This window comes from Anolis sagrei, chromosome 1, assembly GCF_037176765.1.
Source record: "Anolis sagrei isolate rAnoSag1 chromosome 1, rAnoSag1.mat, whole genome shotgun sequence".
Classification (NCBI taxonomy): Eukaryota; Metazoa; Chordata; class Lepidosauria; order Squamata; family Dactyloidae; genus Anolis; species Anolis sagrei.
This window is the reverse complement of record NC_090021.1, coordinates 221812710-221838212: the sequence shown is the minus strand read 5'-3', so window position 1 is coordinate 221838212 and position 25503 is coordinate 221812710. Positions and strand designations below refer to the sequence as shown.

At 40.2% G+C, this 25503-nt stretch overlaps 1 protein-coding gene across 1 annotated transcript in view; it reads left to right on the top strand.

Moving 5' to 3' along the window:
• The window catches only part of SLC15A2 (solute carrier family 15 member 2), a 99829-nt gene extending 79009 nt beyond the window's left edge, over window positions 1-20820 (top strand). Inside the window, exons 18-22 of the mRNA XM_060774642.2 lie at window positions 4074-4184; window positions 6932-7028; window positions 11662-11808; window positions 16303-16407; window positions 20166-20820. Coding sequence (XP_060630625.2) covers window positions 4074-4184; window positions 6932-7028; window positions 11662-11808; window positions 16303-16407; window positions 20166-20360 — 655 coding nt within the window. The 3' untranslated portion in view covers window positions 20361-20820. The remainder of the gene's footprint in view (window positions 1-4073; window positions 4185-6931; window positions 7029-11661; window positions 11809-16302; window positions 16408-20165) is intronic.
• Window positions 20821-25503: the final 4683 nt, after the last annotated feature.

The following is a 25503-nucleotide window of genomic DNA, read 5'->3' as shown; positions in this document are numbered from 1 at the left end:
ACAGATGGCCATCCAGCCTCTGTTTAAAAGTTTCCAAAGAAGGAGCCTCCACCACACTCTGGGGCAGAGAGTTCCACTGCTGAATGGCTCTCACAGTCAGGAAGTTCTTCCTCATGTTCAGATAGAATCTCCTTTCTTGTAGTTTGAAGCCATTGTTCTGTGTCCTAGTCGCCAGGGAAGCAGAAAACAAGCTTGCTCCTTCCTCCCTGTGACTTCCTCTCACATATTTATACATGGCTATCATATCTCCTCTCAGCTTTCTCTTCTTCAGGCTAAACATGCCCCCCAGCTCTTTAAGCCACTCATCATAGGGCTTATTCTCCAGACCCTTGATCATTTTAGTTGCCTTCCTCTGGACACATTCCAGCTTGTCAATATCTTTCTTCAATTGTGGTGCCCAGAATTGGACAAGAGTTCTTTCTCCCACCCTGGACATTCCACAGATATATAAACCTCACTTGCCTAGTTTCTAACTGACCTCACAACTTCTGAGGATGCTGCCATAGATGTGGGTGAAATGTCAGGAGAGAATGCTTCTGGAACATGGCCATACAACTCAAACTCACAGCAACCTAGTCCGGTTCAATTTTACATAAGCAGTCATGTGTATCGTGGAAGCACCATCCACACTTGTTTGTGTTTAGAAATAATGTTTCCAAAATGGTCCAGGATCTCAAAGGGGAAAAAAATCCTTAGGGCTTCATCAAAATGTCTTAAGCATTTTCTGACAAATTTTGTAAACCTTCCCTTTTCATTTGAGTTCCTGTAGTGCTGAAGAATATTTGACTCAGTGTCTTCTCCCAAGTTCATCACCCAAAATTCCACACATGCCACATTTTGCACGAAACAGTGAATTCAGATCTGATATTGTTTAATATTATCTTAATATTGTAGAAAGAGAGGACAGGGCTTCTACAAATCTTTCTCGGCCTACAGTATAAGACACTATTTGAATTCCACCCAACAGAAATTGAGTCAATGCTTCATAGAAGGAAATGTGGGGAAATATTTATCATTTCCCGTCAAAATATTTGGCTCATTATCTCATCCACAATTTTACTATCCACCATTAAATTGTGAGGAGTCCATTTTTTACTCTTCTCTTTTAAAAAAAAACGACACCACCATCCCAAAGCTCCTTACCTGTCATTCTTAGGGAAGGAGATACAAGCTTGGCATCATGCTGATGAATAAACCTTATTATTCTTCTGTCTGTGCCATCTGTCTTGCTTGTAAATTGATTAACTGAAACAATGTAAGTGCAGGTAATCATTCTGAAGGCCTTAATGAAGGAAACAACACACACACACGGTGCCTTTGTTTGAATAACAACTCAGATAATTTATCTGGAAAGCCGTCTTAAATACCTTGCCTGAATGGAGACAGGCAGACTATGTATTTATTACAAATGTTAGTTCTACTGAAACTTCTTTGGTAGGGTAAGGCTTACTGAAATTACAGCTCATGTAAAAGCCTGTGATTAATGAGTGAATCAAATGTAATAATTAATCCATTATTTTTTCTGTCCTAATTGTTGTGCTAAAATCTGCTACCTACCTTGAGAAGATCAGAGCCTCCGCTGTGCTACAAAGTAAAACAGTGGCTGGTAGCCAGGCGGAAAGATTCAGTTCTGGTGCCTTTACCCTAACATTTCTGCAGTCAAAGCAAAGGCTCTCTTACACAGAGGGCAAATGGAAACAGGACCTTGGACAGCTCCAAGTGAGCCCTGCTGGTTGAACTTTGCTCCTGCTAAGGTAGCTATAGAAAAATGGTGTCTCCAAGAGGAGGTGAAGCCAACTGTATTACAGTGTTACTATTCTAACTTGGCACCTGGTTCAGAAGGTGGAGCTGGTGCAGGATGCAGCAGCTAAGTTGACCCACCCATTATGAAAGAATGGCACAGGCGACCCCTTAAATATTTGCTCTCTCACTGATGAAATAATGAGACAACACAATTGTTTGGGTTAACTATGGGCAACTTTTATTATATGTTACCAATCCATCTTTGTGTGATCTGCCAACAAACTTAGGAGTATGAACTTGAACATGAACTTGAACTGAAATTTGAATGTAGTGTGTAATAGAATGAGGTAGTAGCCATCAGAGACCAACTCATCCTCAATCAATGGTGAGACACCACGGTCCCTGGATGCAACCCAATCTTGTCCCCAAGGTGACCCTTTAGGGAATGGGTAGAGAATTCAGTCCATGACTCTCTCCACTCAAGGTCACTCCTGTTCACCCTCACCTCAATTTGTTTAATAACAGACAAGGATTGTTTTCCCCGCCATAGATTAAGGACAAGCAGTGGGCGTGGAGGAAAACTGAGCCCTACACAAGGCTGTTACCACCCCCACCGAATCAGGCCACTAAGAAACCCCCTGCGCCCACCACTGCTAAGGCGACGGAAGCAGAGGAAGTCATACCTGGGGGGAGGGGTGCAGGCCAGCAGCCCTGCCGAGCTCACACTCCCCCCCCCCCCCACTTACAAGTGGGGAACATTGAAGGCAGACATCTGTCTTTTTCAGCATTAATGAGGGAATGAGGAGAAAGGGTCCTCATTCCCTTTCTCCTCATTCCCTCATGAGGACCATTTTTCTCTCCCTTCACTGTAAGGGAGCAAAGCCATTCCCCACTCTCATGCTGAGGGAGGGAAGGGAATTCCAAGTTTTGTTCTTGATATATAATGCTCTAAACACCTTTGGATCAGGATAGCTAGCAAACTACCTTTTCTTATATGTGCCTAGTTGACCATTGTGACCTTCAACAGGGGCCAGACTGACTGACTGCCCTGTAACCATCAAGTGACATTATGAAAGCACACCTTCTCAGGAACAGTTTTCCCCCATGTCAGGACAAAAGGACATGCATCTTAAAACACCTCCTGGAGCCCTTTACTATTCACACTGGCATCCCACATCTTGTAGTTGTTGTCCCATCTCCGTTTTTTATATTTGCTGGTTTTTGCAATGATGTATTATTTTTATTTGAAATTATCTTTTGTCTTACTTTTTCATTTTTAAAATGGGAATGACATGAAGATGTTGCCACATCAAGTGGCCTATAAAAGCCTTGGATAGCATAACTTAGGCTCCATCTACACTGCCATATAATCCACTCTCTGATCCCAGATTATTTGCTTTGAACTGGATTATATGGCAATGTAGATTTATATAATCGAGTTCAAAGCAGATAATCTGAGATCAGACACTGGATTATATGGCAGTGTAGATGGCTCCTAAGTCATGCTACACAAGGCTTTTATATGGCAGTATAGATCCAGCCTTGGTCTGTTATACCAGTGTTCTCACCTGGCTCAATTGTTAAAGAGCCCTTGCTTGAATTTTCAAGCAGGAGGTTTGTGCAGTGATGTGTTCTCCCACTCCGAGGAGCTCCAATGAGGAACTGACAGTTTTCCCTCTGAGGAAGCTATCTAGCCATTGTGTTCATTGGAGTCCTCTGTCACATGCTTTTAGAAAGACAACTCAATGCCAAGGTTGCCAATCTGGAGCAGGATTTTATTATTCTAGTTCCCAGTGAGCCATGGACCCCATTGATTAACTTTGAAATGGCTCTCTCTTCATACCGTCGAATAAAATTTGGGAAGGACTAATTGGATGTAAACTCTGTACTGTACACAGCTGTGTCTTATTTAAGGAAAAGTGGGGCAAAAAGAACACACTTTCAATAAATAAGTCCTAGAATCAAGGGGCATGGCAGAATCAATTAGGAAATAGTTGTTTGTAGAACAAAATCAGGAAGAAGAGTTACTTTTTCTTTTCCCTCCTCAGTTTTCCCATTCCATTAAATTTCTTAGATAGGATTATGTACAACAATAATTTTCCTCCTCCTAGAAAAGAAAGGGACATCATTGCACTTTTTTGTGGGTTTTAAATACATAAGGATACAGAAATCAGTGATTAATTGGTGACATTTTTTCCAGTAAGCCTACCTTTACAATTAAGAGATAGATGGAGATGCCTTTAAATAGATGACATCCCTCCAGTAAAAGAACAGATACTTTATTTTACTTTATTCGTTTTCTGTCATAATGAAATCAAATTTCTTTACAGATTCATTAATACTTTGGAGTTGGATGCCAACATCACTCTTAAGAATGAGGAGTTTGTTAGCATTAATAAAAGTTATGGTGTATCAAGGTATAGCATCCTGGCGAGGGGAAGGTGAGAGTCTATGAACATTTTCCTTGCTCTGAACTCACTTGCTTTCCCTTTCTTGAGCTCTCTGTGGCAGCATTCCTTAGTCAGTTCCTAAGAAATTCAGGCCTCACATGTTTCTACAGCAGCGTATCTCAACCTTGCAGGTTGGGACCATGGGGGGGGGGGGGGTCACCAGGGGATTTCAGAGGGGTAACCAAAGATCATGAAAAATACAGTTTTCTGTTGTTCATGGGGTTCTGTTGTTGATGTGGTTCAGAATGCTCTTTGACTGTAGGTGAAATATAAATCCCAGAAACTACAACTCCCAAATGTCAAGATCTAGTTTCCCCAGACTCCACCAGTGTTCACATTTGGGCATATTGAGTATCTGTGGCATGGTTGGTCCAGATTGATCATTGTTTGAGTCCACAGTGCTCTCTGGATGTAGGTGAACTACAACTCCAAAATTCAAGGGCAATGCCCACCAAACCCTTCCAGTATTTTTTGTTGGTTCTGTGTGCCAAATTTGGTTCAATTCTATCATTGGTGGAGTTCAGAATGCTCTTTGACTGTAGATTAACTATAAATCCCAGCAACTACAACTCCCAAATGACAAAATCAATCCCCCCCCCCAACCCCACCAGTATTTAGATTTGGGCATATCGGGTATTTGTGCCAAATTTGGTCCAGTGAATAAAAATACATCCTGCATATCAGATATTTGCATTATGATTCATAACAATAGCAAAATTACAGTTATGAAGTAGCAACAAAAATAATGTTATGGTTGAGGGTCACCACAACATGAGGGACTATATTAAGGGGTCGCTGGATTAGGAAGGTTGAGAAGCACTGTTCTACAGCATCACCATCCATCCCTCTCTTTAGAGCAGTGGTTCTCAACCTGGGGTCCCCAAATGTTTTTGGCCTACAATTCCCAGAAATCCTAATAGCTGGTAAACTGGCTTGGATTTCTGGGAGTTGTAGGCCAAAAACATCTGGGGACCCAAGGTTGAGAAGCACTGCTTTAGAGCCTTTCCAGGTTAAATCATCAGATGGATATACTGTTTACGGGGAATTATTAAGGTAGAAAACCTAGAAGAGATCAGAGTGCCATCAACTTGAACAAGAGAGTCCAGGTTGCGTTTTTGCAATCAGAAATAAATGCAAGGAGCATCCATAACTGACTATGCAGATGTATGCTGGGACTAAGTGTAATGAGTCCAGACTCACACACCCAGCTTTCCCCACATAATCCAGAACATAAAATCAGCTTTCTTGACTGGATTACTCTTCTCTTATCTTCCAAAATGAAAAACTAGCAATAGAGAAGTGGGCAGGACTATGCTTCAACTCCCTGCATCTCTAGTTATATAATCAGTTAGTAACTAAACTAAACACTGTAAATGACCTCTGATCAAAATCTTGGAAAGCCACTAATCTTGGCAGTAAACTAGATAAACAAACAGGTAGTATAATGAAGTACAGTATAAGCTTCCTCTGGTCATGCCAGTAATCACAAGTATTCAGTGATGTCCAACTTAGAGTCATCATTTCCATTGGAGTGAGAGTTCTTACTGCTTTCCCTTTTCTTTCGGGGAAGAGAAGATAGATAATTGTGGAGAGACAACCAGAGCACTTCACCACTATTTACCTGTTTTCGCCCCCACCAAAAAATCAGTGAGAGTGGATGCTACCCCTTTTAACACCCGAAGTTAAAATCTCTATGGGAACAGAAAGGTCAAAGAAATGAATATGATTCTATATGGCTTCTCTCCCCTTTTCCCAGTTCTTCTTCTTCTTCTTCTTCTTCTTCTTCTTCTTATTATTATTATTATTATTATTATATGAGCTAGGAGGACCATTATCCATGGTCCTCCTTGCTTGGTATTGTTTACTGCAGCTCCACTGTTCCTTCATACAAAGTAGTTTCCTTTATTACTTTCCTCTCAGAGGTCTTAGAACTAGGGGCACTCAAGACTGAACCTATGGCCTTCTTCCTTCTCAAGAGGGGTGTATGTACTCTCTTGCTACCTATTTATTCTTGCATATTGCAAAACAAGTGGAAATTAAGGGGCACCTCCATGGGTCATCAAACTACAAATCTTGTAAATCCCAGATGACATGCCAATTGTCAGAAATGATAGGAGTTGCAGCCCAACACAAAGTAGAAGTCTGTAGCTTCCCCACTCCTGGGTTAGTTCAAAACATTCCAGTCCAGTTTTTGTGCAATAACATCAGTAACATCCTTACTCTCATTCTGTATAGTGCTTTTGTATTCAGATAAAGCAAGCTATGCCACAGTCTTTTTCATAGACTTCTGTGTACGCAAGGGAACAGGGACATCCTGAAAGCCCACTAATGTATCAAATAAATAACCTAAAAGATGTTTTAGAAGCAAATTTAAATTCCCCATTAGACTCTGCAAGGGAGGCAGCCCAATACACATGATTTAATCTGAAAGAAATTCAGAGCTGCAAAATGAGAAGATATATGTCAGGGGGAGATAAACAAATAAAGCATTCAACCCCACTGCCCGTTTACTCAATAGTGCAAAAATAAATGATGATTAGTTGCCCTATGATTGTCCCTCAAAGGACAGCACTGGAACTTAAAATGCTAACCGCACACTGTCCTTTAAAGTCAGTTGGAAAGCATGAGTTACTCATTGTCCCTAATCAGTTTGAAGAAGCCTGCAAACAGCTGTTTTTTGTACATTTTTAGCCCCCAAAAGCTAACCAGAAACCATTGTATGCTTTCTCCATGTCCAGATACAACCATGTGAAATGTCGAGTGGGAGGAGAAGAGTCCATCCTACACCTAGGCCTCCTTGATTTTGGAGCAGCTTACACAGTTGTTATAACAAATGTAAGTTGTCCTTTCATTTTTGTTTCAATCACACTTCTGACACTACGTGCTTCTGTTCCAAAGCCAGCTGTTAAAGTGAAATAATTTTGTTTACTGAAAGTCAACAAGCCATGGTTATAAAACACTGGCTATAGGCAGAATAAGATATACAAATTATAGTCATTCTGCTCAAAATCATGTAAACGCAAGCCATGATGGGCCAAAGTTAAGTCCTTTTCCATCCCAATGGGAAAGAGTTTTGTCAGTTGGATGTTCATCGACCATCTGAACACAAGCACTTGTGAATAGGCCCCACTGAACTCCATGGGATGCATTTCTGATTTGACATGAATTGGTTACAGGACTAGTATTAGCACTTGGCCTGCGGGAGCAAATATAAGGATAAACCATTGGTGACACTAACCTCACTTTTTAAAAACCTTTTTAAAAATGTTCAAAAGTTCTGGAAACAGCAACATTATTTATTTATTTAAAACACAATCCTTTGACCTCATGTTTTCTCCCCCTCTTGTATGAATTCCAAGAAAAGCAACTATTTTTTCAAGAATTTCTCTGGGTCCAATTGAAAATTGGGGTGGTCTTCTGTCCTTTCAATAATGGTATACAAGAGGGAAGTTTAACAGGTGAGACTTGTTACCTGATTGTGTAACATGCAACAGCTGCTACAATTTTCTCATCTACATCACCATTAAAGGTATGGGATCACTTTGGTTGCTTTTCTGCTTCCATTATTTTTCTATCCTCTGCTAGATATCCCTGTTGTTGAACTAAGTGGTTCTCCCACCCACACTGCCTCTGCCAGTAGATTTGTAGTAAGGGAGGCCCCTAGGCAAGATCCAGCATGGTGTAGTGGTTTCAGTGAAGGAATACAACCAAGGTCCAAAACCCCACTCAACCATGGAAACCACTAAGTGAACTTAGGAGCTCTTCTAATGGGGCCTTTTGCCCCATTTTGCCACTTCTATGCACGGCTTGGATAGGGAAGCACTGAAAAGAGCACTGAAAACCACATTGAGTCGCCTGACTGGGCTGAAAAATGCGGTATAGAAATAAAGCAAATAAATAAAATAAATAATAAATTTCTTCTCCACTACTGAAAGTGTTGTGTGGGCAGCTCCGATTGAGCTACCCACACTTTCCTCCCCTTTTTGCCATGTGATGTCATCCTAAGACAAGTCACCCTAAGAGGAAGGCAATGTCCAACCCCCTCTGAACAAATTCTGCCCAGAATATCCAGTGATGGGTTTGCCCTAAGGTCACCATTAGTCAGAAATGACTTGAAGGCACACAACAACAAATGCCCCTGGGTAGCATTGGCAGAGATACCTAGAAGTCATGTTGTATGGAAGTCCTCTCCAACCTGGCACAGCCTTGAAAGATTGCTTGGCTTTGGTTGCATTGTGCCTAGAGTGTGTCCTGAAATTAACAGAAGTGATAACACAATGTATTTTTATTTTCCCTCTGAACTCATTCAGTTGTTCTGGTTCTTTTGTTCTAATACTGAAATATTTAAGGTATAACACACACTGTCTATAAGCCTATGCATATCCAAGAGCAGCACCCTACTGAACACAGCAGGATGTCTCTTTCAATAAATATGCATCAGGTTGAGTTGCAAAGCTATCAGTTTGGATGGAATGTAAACAGACTGATGAACAGATGAATGGATAGATTCATGGGCAGATAGATTTGATGAGAGAGCCCTTTTATGGGGAAAGCTCAATAGAGATAATAGAGAAGGAGGAGAAGGAAGTCCTCCTAGCAAAAATGATATTTCCTCCCATAAATCCTAAGGGTCTGACAAAATTATGTTCCCTCTGTTTTTTCCTTCTCTTCTTCCTAAATACGTCATATTTTGCTATAGCTTTGCTATCCAAAAACTTTTGTAAGCTATGCCCAGTTTCTCAGTACAGAATTTGAATTTGGCCAATCTGAGCAGTTTCTGTCTGGCAAGAAAATCAGCCCTGCTGCTTTATTACACCTTATTCAGATATTAATTCATTATTGATTAAATTCATTATAGATGGTTGGCAAGTGCAGGAATCCAGAGCATCTTTGACAGATTACCACTCAACTTCTATGTAAAATCTCCAACAAAGCTCCATTATCAAACAGCTCTTTCCATCAGGACTTTCTTCCTAATTACTAGCCAGAATCTCCTTTGCTTTGCTTTCAATCCATTCATCTGGGATCTACCCCTGGAGGCGCAATACATTTTAAATCAAATTTTTAATTTTTCTTGTTTTAATTTGTATTGTCTTTTGTTTATTCAAAGTTTTATTATTGGCTCCCTTGAGTACCATTTTGTGGAAGAAAGTCAGGATGAATCCAGTAAATAAACAAATAAATCCCACAGAGGCCATTGCCTTGCCAATCATCATTTTTTTCTACTATGTACAAAAATAAACAAATAATTTCTCACACATTACAGGCAATGTGTACACAAGACGTCTACACCAGTAGAGGCAATCTTCTAGCTGTCAAGATATAATTGGATTCTAATAATCTAATAATTATTATCCCCACACAGCATGACAATAGCTAGGGATTAGGGACCTGTACTCCAACAAGACTAGAAAAGCCAAAGCTTCCCCATGCCAGATACAAAGATAGCATGTGATGCAGTCTTTAACTCCAAGCAATCTTGTTCTAGATTGGGTGGATTGAAGGTAATGAACTAGCTCCATTACCATGTGCATTATACTTCAACAATACAGGAGCACTATATTACAAATAAGAGATGAACTACTTTACTTTGGTATAAAAAAAAATCAGGAATCTCTCTGTGTGTGGCAGGATGATAAAGAACTGCCATTCAGTTTGTCTCCTTGGAAATTTCTGTTGACAGTATCTCTTCCTTGCATGCACATATTTGTCTTTCTATTGACCAAGTGATTGATCTTCTCCAATCTGGCTATTGTAAATAATTACATGGTTTGTTCAGCTTCCGGATCTGTTGTGCTTTGTGGCATATGCATAATTAAACTAAATGATATACATGACACCATGGAAGTATAGATGAACTGCAGTTTGTAAATTACTAGAATCATTATCTTCAATACCCCGTCTTTTGTCAGCTCCCAACTTCTTTTGAAGCGCTTTGTGACATTTTCCCATAGTCCAGTGAGTAATGCAAACAATTACTATTGCCTTCTTTTAGCCTTCTGAAACAGCTCCCTTGCTGCTTCTGTCCCTTATAGCGATGAAGTGCATCTAGCAACCTTCCCAGTAAAAGCAGACTGGTGCAATTTCTAATGTGACTGTTTCAATCTAACAGCAGAGTTTAATGCAGTGGTTCCCAACCTGTGGTCTGCGGGCCATCAGTGGTCTGCAAGAACTAAAATATGGTCTGCGGCCTCACTGTTACTACACCATTGCAACAAGAGTGACTGGTTTCGTGAAACCTTCTTATAGTGTCGAGACTTATTAAATATGGTTTTCTGTGGGTGAGCAGATGGCGACTACTGGATGGCATATTTTCTGTATCAGAAACTAGAGCTGATGTGGTCCATCCAATGCAGTTTTCTGAATCAACACTCCAAATAACCAAACTGAATGTAAAGTTGACCAAAAACTGATTTGTAACCCTTTTGGTACTAATGTTGAAGAGGGGTTCCTGGTCAAAGCGGTCTTTAGTCAAAGTGGTCTCTGATCAAATGGTCTCTGGCCAAAAAAAGGTTTGGATCCGCTGGTTTAATTGTTGTATAATGGACCCAAATGGAAACACTGGTCTAGCCTCCAAAAGAAACCCTTAATCCCCACCCACCCACCCACTTGCCCCCTGGGCCCTTCCTTAACTCACATTGTCTGGAAAGTAAACACTTGGAGGGGCATCGTTTGCCCTGCAGAAAGCAGGATTTTTTATGGAAAATACAGCCAGTGATTTGTGTTGATGCACAAGGGAAGGGGAGCATAATGGGTTATAACCCCTGCTTTACTCCTCTTCTACTGTTTTTCAGTATTTTTTGGTCTGCCCACCCAGCCTATAAGCTAGTTCAAGCTTTAGCTGGTTGCCTTTTGGGCCTGGATAGGAATTTTGCTTCTCCCTTTGCCTTTACAGGGGGAATTCTCTATGATACTATGTGGAAATTAGGTTTGGTTAGTGCTTTAAAATGAGATTTTGGCTTTGACAATTAAAGTAGGCTATGTTAAATTAACATTTAATTGCAGTAATTAATGTTTGTTCACTTTTAGCACTTTAATGTGAGGAAGTACAATCTTGGGCAATATGTGGTGAGCACTTACAGGCTCCTTTTTATTAAAGGGAGTTCTCCTGATTTCTCCATTGGGTCATGGGACTCGGGGATGGGAAAGGGAGCAACCCATGAGAATGGATTTGATTAGTTTTCTCCTTTAGGACTCACAACTAGGGGAGGTTTCCAGAAATAGGCCACCCAGGGAACAGGTAGATTATATGGTTTGCTGTTGGAATTGAGGTGGGATCCCTTAATATAATGGAGAGAAGGTAAGATTACCACACTGTGCTGCAGATCAAAATTAAATGAATGATAAAGTGGTTTTTAGTGTATGCATAAATTATGTGTGTGTGTGCTTCTTTTATTCTGAGTGGACAAACATGAGTGTAATAGACATCTTGTACTGCCTTACATGTCTTCTTTCTCTCCTAACTCAGACTTCTGTAAAGGGCTTCCAGACATCAAAGACAGAAGATATTGCTGCCAATAATGTCCATATTTCATGGCAGATTCCACAATACCTGTTAATATCAGCTGGTGAAGTGATGTTCTCCATCACAGGTCTTGCCTTCTCTTACTCTCAGGTAGGATTTGTTTATTTTCTTTATTGTTATTCCACCATTTTCCCAATATAGTGACTCAATGTGGCTAACAGCAAACATAACACAGCACAAACTAAGAACAAGGCAAATGCATATAGATATAATATGAATATAAAAATAAAAAACACATATTTGTGTCATGAAGCATAAAAATACAATTAAAATTACAGTTAAAAACTACATAGGATACTTGACATTTATGCACAGAGAATAAATGCCCATGTCTGGAGGATTTGGGTAGGGGTACGGCAAGAGAGAGGTTTGCTATTCACCAGGTCTTCTAAAGCTGAGAGCAGATGGAGCAAATAGCAAGTCCAGTACCTATCCCACTTCTATGCTTTCTGTCCCTTTGAGCAGACATAACTGAAATGTTGAAAGGACTGGAATGCTCAAAGCAACCACTTGGGGAAAGGGCAGAGCAATCTCTTCTACACAGTTTAAATATAACCTTTTGGCCTCAAGTTCACGTAAACAATGAGGGAATGAGTGGGTATAACCAAAGTACATAAGAGACTTAAAACAAAAGTAAGTTTAATTAAATCAGTGGTTGTTATCATCCTTTGGGTCCCTAGATGTTTTGGCCTTCAACTCAAACAGCTGGTAAACTGACTGAGATTTCTGGGAGTTGTAGGCCAAAACATCTGGGGACCTACAGGTTGAAAACCTCTGAATTAAATGGTAAAACCTATATTTGATGCTAAGCCTAAATCTGAAAAATATGCAAAATTTGTTCCTGAGAATATTTTGATCAAACAAATACAGTTGTGTTCCCGTGGTTATGCCCCAACTCCTCATAGGACCTCACAACATGACGTGGGGGAAAGCAGTGAAAAGTGGAGGAAACTGTTTTCTTTTGTTCCCTACTGTTGCGCAAGTCAGTTGACATTGCATGTTCTTTATCTGTCTTTCCCTGCTTCTATCTGGTTTCTCTCCATTTTCACTCATTGGGAGTTGGGTAGTACCCCAACTCCTTAAGGAGTTGGGTAGTACCCAACTCCTTAAAACACAGTTTTCCCTCCATTTCATTGTGCTGACTCAATAGAGTCCCATGGGCAACATCCATGTTGCATCATGTGATGGCCTCCATAGGCCTCCATTTTGACAGTGGAGAGAAAATGAGAGAAGACTGCATGGGATGAAGGCCTTATTCATCCAGAGTCCTTTGGTTGATACTGCTCTCTGGAGATGATGGGAAGAATACTCCTATAGAATACAATGTGCCATGGTGAGCAAGCATACAGATTCTGCTCCACAATCACACACAGTGGAGGATTCTTCTAGATCAGTAGTTCTCAACTTGTAGGTCCCGAGGTGTTTTGGCCTACAACCCCCAGAAATCTCAACCAGTTTGTCAGCTATTGGGATTTCTGGGAGTTGAAGGCCAAAACATCTGGGGACCCACAGGTTCTAAGTAGTGCCATTTTGCCAGGACTTTTGATCTGCCCACTCCATTTCTGAATCAGGGACTTCCAAGTTATACAGGGAGTTGTAGGCCAAAAACACCTGGGGACCTACAGGTTGAGAACCACTGACCTAGAAGAATCCTCCACCTTGTGTGATTGTGGAGCAGAATCTGTATGCTTGCCCACCATGGCACATCAGGGACTTCCAAGTTACCCATTAATGGTTTGCCCCTAGAGGAAGACCCTCGTAGGGGGCCATCCAGTTGGAATTGCCTAATTTTGTTGCCCACAGGGATATTCTTGCAGTGGTGGGTGTTATAGGGAGGTTTATTGGGGTCTCTTCCCTTTAAAAACAGGTTAAGGTTTCTAGATCTGGCTCATAGGCTGCATATTACCTATCCAGCAGTGGGATGAATCTTCTGCAAGACTATTGATTAAGACAAGAGGAGTAAAAGCAAAAAAACTGCTGTCCAAAAAAATGTTTTGCTACAGGAGAGAGAAAATCTTCTAAGTGCAATATTTCAAGGCTTTGGCTTAAGAGCATCATCTTCTGACACATACATGAAAAATGATTTAATCTGAAAGTACAGGACAGTATATAGTGGGGAAAATCTTTACATGAACATTTATAGGCACTGCAATCTGTTACAGGGATGGAAGTTAACGTATATTGGAAAAGAAATATTTTGAAGTCTGAACTAGTTCGAACAGATAGAAACCATGGCCTGCACAACTACAATGAGAGCAATTACTCTCTTGGACAATATGAAAGGTTCCAGGAGTAAATGGAACTATTAGCATTGGCTATCACCTCCCTTACAATTTATTAGGCAATTATAAAAAAAGGCCTGTTGTATACAAAGTAATACCAAATGACCCCTTAAGACCTAGAAACATACAGGCCATATAACGGGGTGGGAGAAACTGCAATTCCCAGCATTCTATTAGCTGTGTTGACATGTGATGCTGGGAGTTGTAGTTTAATATCTGACTGGCTCCACTTTGTGGGTAAGTGTGAGCTTCAAGTCACCTGCCAATTTATGATGATCTCTTAAATTTCGCAAGGTTTTCTTAGGCAAGGAATACACAGAGGCAAGTTCCTTCCTTCAGCACACCATACTTGAAGGTAGTCTTCCATTCAAATACTCACCAATACGAACTCTTCTCAGCACCCAGGATCACACAGTATTTAGTGCCTTTAGAGAATTTAGGCATGACTGCCCTTCTCTTGTCCATATGTCCCAAACATATTTCCTTGTGGTCTACAGAATAAAATACTATTGCTTTAACATAAGATGTGGTCTGCCTTAGGCTCAATATTGTATTCTATAGACTGCAAGAAAATATTTTTGGACATATGGTCATTAATATATATCTAGGTCACATTTATATTCTATGCATTTACCCCCACCCCCACCCCCCATGTCTTATTAACTTTCCCCCTTTTATTTTCATTTATATTTTTAAATCTATTAAAATATTTTAAAAGAACAATTAGGTAAATGAATTTGTAACTTGCAATAAATGAAAGAATCCATAAACAGCACTGTTCTAAGATTTAGGATCTCATCACATGGTTGTTGTAGGTTTTTCAGGCTGTAAGGCCATGTTCTAGAAGCATTCTCTCCTGATGTTTCACCCACATCTATGGCAAGCATCCTCAGAGGTTTTGAGAAAGTCCAGGATGGGAGAAAGAACTCGTTGGTTGGAGCTAGGTGTGAATGTTTCATTTGGCTACTTTGATTAGCATTTGATGGCCTGACAATTTTTAGGTGTGGCTTGTTACTGCCTGGGGGAATCCTTTGTTGAAAGGTGATTAGCTCTTCCTGATTGTTTTCTGTCTGGAGTTCCCCTGTGTTTTAGTGCTGTTCTTTATTTACTGTCCTGATTTTAGAGTTTTTTTTAATACTGGTAGCCAGATTTTGGTCATTTTCATTGTTTCTTTCTTTCTGTTGAAATAGTCCACATGCTTGTGGATTTCAATGGCTTCTCTGTGTAGTCTGACATGGTAGTTGTTAGAGTTGTCCAGCATTTCTGTGTTCTCAAATAATATGCTATGTCCAGGTTGGTTCATCAGGTGCTCTGCTATGGCTGACTTCTCTGACTGAAGTAGCCTGCAGTGCCTTTCATGTTCCTTGATTCATGTCTGAGCATTGCTGTGTTTGGTGGTCCCTATGTAGACTTGTCCACAGCTGCATGTTATACAGTAGACTCCTGCAGAGGTGAGAGGATCCCTCTTGCCCTTTGCTGAAATGGCATTGGGGGGGGGGGGGTGCAATAAGGTCCAAAGTTGTAAATTGGAAAAATGGGTATCAAAATAGTGGGCTGGTCCATGAGGTCACGAAGAGTCGGAGACGACTGAACGAATGAACAACAACAATCTTCATCCATTGAAAACTTTGTATTTCTAGTTTGCCCAGAGACACTAGAGAAGCTCCTAGGCATAGGATTCGAAAGACCCCTCCCTGAAATGCAAATCCCATAGGACAGTGGTTCTCAACCTTGGATCCTCCAGGTGTTTTGGACTTCAACTCCCAAAATCCCAGCCAGTTGTGCAGCTCTTAGGAATCGTTGGTCCTCCAACACACCTGGAGGACCAAAGGTTGAGATGTAGATGTTGCCATGGAAGTCAAAGTGGGATGATAGTGATGTAACTACATAGTGTGTAGGGATTCTTAAAGTCTCTTTTCCTTCTTGAGGTCATTTTCTGCTCAGACTGAGATTACAGTCATTTGATGACTGAAGCATCATGTTCTGGTGTTCATATGAGCTTTTAGATAGCAATTTAGAACCTCCAAGTCTTGCTGCATTAACTCAGGATGATGTGTTTTTCAACTGAGTTACTTCTATTTGCTGTGTAAGTCATCAAGCACTGAGATGAACAACCAAGGGATAGGCATCCATGGGTGGACTAGCCCTTGGAGCTATGAAGATATTTTACATCTTTTCTTACAGAGCAGGGTAATGGTTGTGTTCAGTCTCAGTGTAGTATTCAGTGGGAATGACAAGGTTCAAATGTTTGGGAGTAGATATACAGTACTTATCAGGTGTTTTCTATTTAATTTTCCCCCAGTCTCCTGCTAGCATGAAATCGGTGGTACAGGCAGGCTGGCTGTTGACTGTGGCCTTTGGAAATGCTATTGTGCTAATTGTTGCTCAAGCTGCACCTCTGGAACAGGTATGAGATAAACTATTTGATCAACAGCCCTAACACAATAGTTGCTTGTAGGAGAATCTGCTCTTCTTTCAGAACATTCTCTTCAAGAAACACCCAGGGTAAGTGTCATTGTATGAAATAATAATAATAATAATAATAATAATAATAATAATAATAATATAAAACTTTATTTATAGACCGCCCTATCTCCCTGCAGAGATGCAAGGCTGTTTCTAACTAATATGGCAAACATTCAATGCCAAAAGGAAAACCATACAAACAATTTACAAGACAAGTCACATTGGACGACATATAACTACCAACTGTAACTTAATATACAAAATAGCAACAAAAAAAACCTTTGTGGAGTGAAGTTTGACCAGGCAATCCTCATTTCCATGAAATGTTATTCCTAGTTCTCATACTACATATAGCACAGCAATTGGATTTCTAGTTCTCGGAGTCTAACCAGTAACCTACAGTTATAGCACAATTTCCCTTTAATTGCTATGGTGATGTTATGTAGGGTCTTAGTTTATGGAAAGCCTTCCAAAAACATTCCACTGGATTCCATGGGATATTATCATGGCAGTTAAAGTAAGGTAAAGATAAATGTTCCCCTTGACATTAAGTATAATCGAGTCTGATTCTGGGGGGTGGCGCTCATCTCCATTTTTAAGCTGAAGAGCTGGCATTGTCCATAGACACCTCCAAGGTCATGTGGCCTGCACGACTGTTCTGCATGAACCACCAACCTTCTGGTCAGCAAGTCCTGCAGCTCAGCGGTCTAACCCACTGCGCTACCACAGACCCCACAGTGCTATAATTGCAACAAAAAAGCCCAGAAGCTTCAAGGATTTGTATCTTCTTGTTGGGAGTAAAGAGAGAACTGTGGATCACTCCATTTTCTTCTTGGCTTAATGAGAGTTTTCATTTTGAACTTTACTCCATGGCTCTAAGGTGTCATCCCAGAGCTGCCAGGACAGCCAAGCTCTGCCTGCTAACAAAAGGCATTGCAAAACGTCATTCATTCCATCCCTTGGTGAATTGGTCAATTTTATTTATATTATATTTACTTTCCCTTTTTCCCACGACTGGATCTCAAGGCAATTCACAATATGATTTTAAAACATTACAAATTTTTAAAAAAACCCAAAAGTCAAAACATAAAATGTAACTTAATCAAAACTCAGATAAAAGTACATTTTCAAAAACATAGCACTCATCTGTTAAAAGACTTTTCCACAACAACCAATCGCTACCATAAGTCTGCCTGAATAAAAAGGTCTTTTCACACATCTTGGGTTAATAAAAAATTAACACACACAAAACCGAAATGAAGGTACACAAATTAGAAACAGGGTCTTTTCAAATACATTGCAGCCAAATTCAAGTGAGCAGAGGAAAACTTGAAAATCTAATAAGATAGTGGGAGTTGTAATCCGAAACAGGAGATGAAAAGGTTCCCCTCTGTGCCCTAAAGCATAATTAAAAAACTCAAGTACCAATGGTTCTGATGCATATTTCCTTTGACTAATGAATGCAAAAGTAACTTTGTAAGTAACTTGCACCAAGGGGGAGGCATACGTCTCCAACGTAACAGATTAACCTCCATAATAGAGAAAGAGGCCACTGAGCAAATGAGCAATTAACTAATTAAGTGGAAGAGCTGATGCAACAAACAGGGCAGAATGCAATTAGTGCCCCTTCCAATTTAGTGCCCTCTCTCACAAATTAATAGGGGGGAAATAAAAAATAAAAAATTACCCATTAAGGCTAAGACATTTAGCTGAGCTCATGTGTTGGTATGTTGTGTAGCAGTAACAATACATGTTTACTTCTGGAAAATGTCTGTAGAAAGAAACCACTGGAAATAATAAAAGAGCAAATTAAACTAGATTCATCTGACTAGTTTGCAGATGTGGTAGCGCTACAGAATTACTCCCACATGGATAGCATCACATACCCTCCAACTGTCCTGATTTGACAGGAACAATCCTGGCTATTCTGCTTCTTCCGATGCTTTCAAAAAGAGCCTATTTTCTCTTTCCTCTTCCTCCTTTCTGCCTTTTCCAGTTTACTTCAACTGCTGCAATGTGAGATCAAAGTACCAAAGGAGTTTGCAGTAAGTTAATTCATTGGGAGAAGAAGAAGAGGCAGAATCTTGTCTTTCCCTGTAGGCTCAGATGAATGCTAATTGAAGTTGTGTTTCTTAATTTTTGCCCAATCTTCCTCATTAATTTTTTCCATCTTGGTCATACTTTGGTGTTATTTTGGCAGAGATGTTCCAGCGTTCCTTTGTGAAATGTTGGAGTGCATGCTATCCAGTTCAAATGCACTCATTCTCTTTCTAATGAAATATAGGTCTGTGCAAAGGGGCTTTAGATTGTAGGTATATGTAGCTAGAAAGACAAATGGGTCCTAGAATAAATCAAGCCTGAACTCTCCCTAGAAGTCACAATGACTAAACTGACACTGTCATACTTTGGACACATCATCAGAAGACATGATTTAATAGAAAAGACAATAATGATTGGGAAGGTGGGAGGCAGTAGGAAAAGAGGAAGACCACATTCCAGATGGATACACCCAATCAAGGAAGCCCTGAGTCTGCAAGACCTGAGGAGGACTGTTAATAATAGGGGGACTTGGAGTTTGTAACCATAGAATCACCATTAGATGCATTTAACAACAAATATATGGCTGCAGGAGTTCCTGTGATCTCTGTTCTCCTTTGACACACATAGACACAGAGGAAGATTTTACTATATTGATGAGAATTGCTGAAATCATGTTGTAGTTGGCAGCGTTTAGAACAGTTACATATTGAGGACAAACATTCCCAGAATCCCCAAAGCAGCATTTGCCAGGAGGGTGATGGCCAAGGGATACTGTGATCCCAAAAATAACATTCCAAGATCTTCTAACATGCATCTACATCATCAAACCGACCCCATTGCTTATTTGGAGCTGTTTCAGGCACTTATTTGGATAATATTATGCATAGGAAATCTACTACTACTGTGCATTTGAACTTGCTGAACTGGATGGAATATCAAAACCATCTTGGATTGTACCTGATATAAAGTGGACAACCAAAGATGGGCCTTCCTCTTTATCAAATAGTCACACTTTCTTCTACGGATCTGATATATATGAAAGAGAGGTGTCAAAAAGATCTTTTGCTGCTTCCCAAATCAACTTTCCAAACGGTTGTTGAAGGTTTTTTGGGCTGTATGGCCATGTTATAGAAGCATTCTCTCCTGATGTTTTGCCTGCATGTATGGCAGGCATTCTCAGAGGTTGTGAGGATGCCTGTCATAGATGCAGGTGAAACGTCAGGAGAGAATGCTTCTAGAACATGGCCATACAGCCTGAAAAAACCTACAACAACTCAGTGATTCTAGCCATGAAAGCCTTCAATAACTTTCCAAACGTTTTCCAGAAGATAGGCAATGTGAAGTCTCAGCAAAGTGACTAAGGGCAGATTCTTCAATATTGATTTAGCTCTATGCTTTGTAAGTACAGCAGGATCAAACTGTCTTACAATGTCAAAAGAATTTAGTGTGACATAGTAGAGGATTCTCTCATACTTATAGAACAGTCGTTTTTAAATAATGTTACAATGTACGCTGCTAAAATATCCACCTGGATATATTATGTAGAGGTTATATAATTTTGCAGTATGGGTTTGTACACCATGATAAAAAGCAAGGTATCTGCATTTTAAGTAAGTGAGTACAATATTTCATGTTTCTAAGAGACTTTTCTTTCTCCAGTGGGTCGAGTTTGTCCTCTTTGCTGCTCTCCTCTTCATCGTGTTTGTCATTTTCTCCATCATGGGATATTTCTACATTAGTGTGGACCCAGAAGAGCTCATCCCCAAAGAGGAAAAAGAAGAACTATCAAGCCGCAAAGATATGATAGACCTTGTTATAAAGAAAACCGAAGTAGAAAGTGGCTGTGGACACTGAACTGGGGTTGTCTGGACTTTTTGGTTTGAGAAAATGGCAAGAAAATTGATTTTTTTTTCAGGCTGATAGTCTGAAAAAGCTCTCGTATTGTGGGGTAAACTCCTCCCCTCAGAAAGTCAACTGAGTAAAATTACAGAAATTCCTGGGAATGGCAGTGTTACCAATGTATGAAATCTCTTTGTAAAAAAATAAGTTTACATTACCCAGAAGGACACACCACTGAACTCAGTGAGATTTTAGTGGAGAGGTGGTCATATATTAAGGTTCCTTAAACAATGGCAAATTTATTTCGAAAGCTTTATAGAAAAGAAAAAACATGATGAAGTACAAAGAGTAAATCTGTTGAAATGGAAGTTGCACTGTGACAAATCATTCCCATTCATTACATTGGGTTCACTATAAGTAGACAAGATTAACATTGGATTTAACTCAATATAAATAAAATTGCAAACTAAAACAAGTTTGAATTTATACCAAGTATTGCAATAATGTTGGAGTCTAGGAGATATTTTTCAGTATATTTCTTGGTTTTTGTATGACTTTTGAGCTCCCGTCCACCTCTATAATTCTGCTTTTTTTTCCTTGTATCTCCATGCTGTTAAAGACAAGCAAAAGCTACAGGCCATAATCCAGAGGAGTAGATGGATACATGGCACACTTTCCTCACACATAGTCCAGAAGCCTCTCTTTCTCAAAACAAAATCTGCCCTTCAAATCTCAAAAATCCAATTGTAAAAAGTCCCCAAATAGCAGTATTTCTGTAGAGTTATTGACACCAGTAGGCTCTCGTTCCATTTTCTCACATATTTCTTCTAAACCACTTCTATACTATGCTCAGGAGAAATATTAATGAACATGTAAAGCTTTGGATTGTGATTTGAGACAGGAGTTCAAAACATTGACCTTCCAGATGATTTTATACTACAACTCCTGTCATCCTGCCCTTAACTCTATTGGCTAAGAGTGATGGATGTTTGTAGCCAAAAAATATTTCTGCAGCCAAAGTTCCCCATCCTCTAACTTAAGACTTTCCAACTGGCCTAGAACTGTGGCTTCAGAGAAACTGAGTCCATGATATTTGTATTATTCTTAATATGACTTTAGTGAGTGGACTGACCTCAAGTGTTCTGTAATTTCATATGTGTAATGGATAGCTTGGTAGAGCTGGAGGCCAGCAGTGCCCAGAAGCTCCCTTAGCCAAGCCCTGAAGCAACATCCATGGGATGAACAACTACTCAGCCTGCTGAACAAGAGCAAGTGGGTTCCTCTGAGCAGGCTGATGAAGAATTAATTGTCCAGGTTTCAGGAGCTGAAAAAAGAAAGGTCTCAGCTGCACAGGTCCTCAAGATTAGCTGAGAAAAGAACTAACATCAGGGAATTTAAGATTTAAGGAGCTCAGATGTGGCACCTTGTTGTACTAAAAGCCATGACTTTGGATTACTGCTATCCCATGTTCCTGAACTCTGGACTTACCTTGGATCTCAGCGTAATCAGTTTACGACCCTGGAACAGACATTTGTGTTATCCTGCTAATGTTTCCATCTCTGTTGGACTATTGGCTTGACCTCGGACTGTTAATTAAAGCTCTGCTAGTATTTGGAGTCAAGACTTAGAATCATGGAATCATAGAGTTGGAAGAGACCTTGTGGGCCATCCAGTCCAACTCCCTGTGATGATGAAAAGATTCACAATCACTAGTCAAGATTAGGAGCCCCCAGTGGCACAATGGGTTAATCCCTTGTGCCAGCAGGACTGAAGACTGACAAGTCGGAGGTTCGAATCTGGGGAGAGCAAGGATGAGCTCCCTCTGTCAGCTCCAGCTCACCACACAGGGACATGAGGATGGTAAAACATCAAAACATCTGGGCACCCCCTGGGCAACATCCATTTAGACGGCCAATTCTCTCACACCAGAAGCCATTTGCAGTTTCCCAAGTTGCTCCTGACATGAAAAAACTAGTCAAAAGACCATGGTTATTTTGTGAAAGCTGAGTTCTAATGTGTTGGATTGATTTCAATGGGAATTTTCATAGGAAGCCTTTCCCCATTTCAGTGGCTACATAATTAGCATATGTATCTATTGGAGCTTATTAATTGGATGTAAACTTGAAAATTCCTGTGTACAGGGATATTTAGAGGATGTGTCCCGATAAACTCTTAGACCCATAAATAATTGAGAGACCAGGTCATGTAAGAATCAGGACATAAGAACTCAAAGGTTTCTGTAACTGGAAGGAAAAGATGTATTTTCTGATCTTGTCGTTCTTCAGCCTCAAAGGAGAGCAGATAAGAACATAAATGATGCCTTTTGCTCTTATAAGAGAATGAATCAGGGATACATCTATTTCTTTCTCAAAGCCTAGAAGTGCAACTTTCAACAATCTAGTAATATAATTGTCCAATTTCTCAGCTTGTAACAAGCATGAGCCATTTTGTGCTTGAAAGTTATAGCCTCGTAATGAGTGGTCCAGCTCTAATATCTATCCTAGGTGGATGACGGTTTGCTTTTTATAGATGTTCTTGAAGTTAGGAAAGGCAGGCTGCAACTTGGATGAATTGCAGTGGCATTGTCTAATGAGAAATCTAGCGAAATGAGATTTAAAAATAAAACAGTCACAACCTGTGGGAATTCACCCGATGGATTGTCTCATATTTCACTCTGACAGTTCGGAGATGTTTGACCTAAGGGTGGTAATTCACAATGCAGAGATCCTCACATTGTGGCCCAAACTGCATTTGCTATGTGACTTAGGAAAGAGACAGGCAGAGACCTTAGGGGCAGCTTTCAGAAAGCTACGCTTCTATACCAGAGTTGTCTTTGTTTTGAGATGGTAAGAAGACATTGTGTATCCATTAATAATGGCAGATGAAGTAGCATGTAAGGAAAGAACAACAGAAAAGAGATTATATATGATTGGTTTGCATTTCCTAGCTCAACTGTTGATGCTCAGATTCTGTATCCATTAATTCAGCCAACCACAACTCAAAAATATTCAGGAGAAGAAAACCCCAAAAGTAATCACTGAGGTTGTCATTTTATATAAGGGACACCATTTTACTATACCATTGTTTATAAAGGGACTTGAGCATCCACAGATTTTGGTATCTATGGGGCAGATTGGTGGTCCTGACAATCTTCATAGCTCATCTTCCAACAAGAGCCACTGCATCAGTGGTTGTCAACCTGTGGGTCCCCAGATGTTTTGGCCTTCAACTCCCAGAAATCCTAACAGCTGGTAAACTGGCTGAGATTCCTGGGAGTTGTAGGTCAAAACACAGGTTGAGAATCACTGCATTGCATTGATTGAAATCAAGAAACAAAACTAGGTGTGGCTACTGTCAGGATGAGAGCTGTTGAATGTTCAGAGGTGAGAAGAAAACTAGAAGAGTGATAGATATTGTTGTGATCGCTGCTAAACCAGTTGTCTTTCTGATTTGCCCCTGTGAGCCTTAGACAATACTATAGTGTACCGTGTACCACTGCTTTGATTTGAGGCATGTATCACAGTAATATGAACCGAAACATTTGTATAAGACCGAAGTGTAAAGTTGCTAGAGTGAAAACTGGAGAGCTCCTGTAGTTTAAATGTGGTCTAAGAGAGGGAATTTCAAAAGGTGTTCATGGTTGTGTACCCCGCCACCTATAAAAGTGGAAGGACTTCTATAATTTGTATCAATCCATGCTTACCCTTGGAAATGCATCTTTATTAATGAAACTTTCAAACTCAGTAGTACTTTTTCAAACAAAAGGATCCAATTAGCGAGTAATGAATATCACATTGCAAGCCTAGTACTTCAATATTGTGACCTTCCCAGAGGTCTACTAAGCCAATTTATTTCAAGAGTGGGCTTTGACATTTAAAATACCTTCCCAAAAGGTCCTTTGCTGTATCAGTAGTTTGGGATTTTGTGAATTCTTGTTTATGTAGTCTATGAAGGGAAGCCATTTCTATATTAAGATGTCATTGTTGATAAATCCTTATGAGGCTTTTATTTCATGCTTTTTTAACATTTACATGGTGGCAGCCCACCATTATCACACTGCATAGTTATAACACTATCATTCCACTTTAACTGACGTGGCTGCATCCCATGGAAGCCTAAGAACTCTCTGGCTAAGAACTACAAATGTCCCTCCATAAACTGTAAATCCCATGACTCCATAAGCTGTTGCCATGGCAGTAAAAATAGTGCTATAACCATGTAGTGTGGTGAGCACCTTAGAAATAGTGGGGAAACACAAACAGTGGCTTGGTCCACAAGCTGCCTAAGCGTGAAGATAATGAAAAAATCATATTTTTATATTAACCTGGACCCTTCATGATAACTGCTTATGGCACTGGTAGAAAGGCTGGTTTTTTGGGGGTTTTTTTTTAATCATGTCAGAAGCAATTTGAGAAACTGCAAGTCACTTTTGGTGTGAGAGAATTGGCTGTCTGCAGAGATGTTACTGAGGGGATGCCTGTGGGAAGTTTTTCTCATGCCCCTGCATGGGAAGCTGGAGCTGACAGAGGAGAGCTCACCCTGTCTCATGCATTCGAGTTCAGCCAGCACAAGGGTTTAACCCATTGTACCGCCACGGCTCTTTGTCACTTCTGGTGTGAGAGAATTGGCCATCTGCAGAGATGTTGCTCAGGGGATGCCTGTGGGATGCTTCTCTCATGTCCCTGCAAGAGGGGCTGATATAAGGCTGTTGTATGAGTAATGTTAGAAATTCTAGTGACAACAGGTAAACAAATAGCTGCTTCAATTTCTCTAAGGAAATTCCTCCTCCACCACCCCTCCCTGGATAACCTTGATGGTAATTATTTAAAATCCATAGTACAGAGGGAAAGCTCTGGCTAAGCAAAGGAGATGACCTCATAAAAGGGGATTATTATTTTTTTCCAGACACAGACAAGCTTATGGAACTGCTAAAGCAAAACCCACCTGCAATTCAAGGATTATAATATAATTGCACTATGCTTTGCATGAGAGTAATTCAGAGGGCAATCGTACAAGAAGAGAGCTAGAAAATTCTCTTCAGTGAGGTCAAACAGCACTTCCAATAGTTTGAGATGCTTGTTACAGAAAGTAATGTTTTACATGAATCAGCCCAACGGCACTGAAGCATTACTTGTTTCTCCTCTCTTTCTGTTTATGC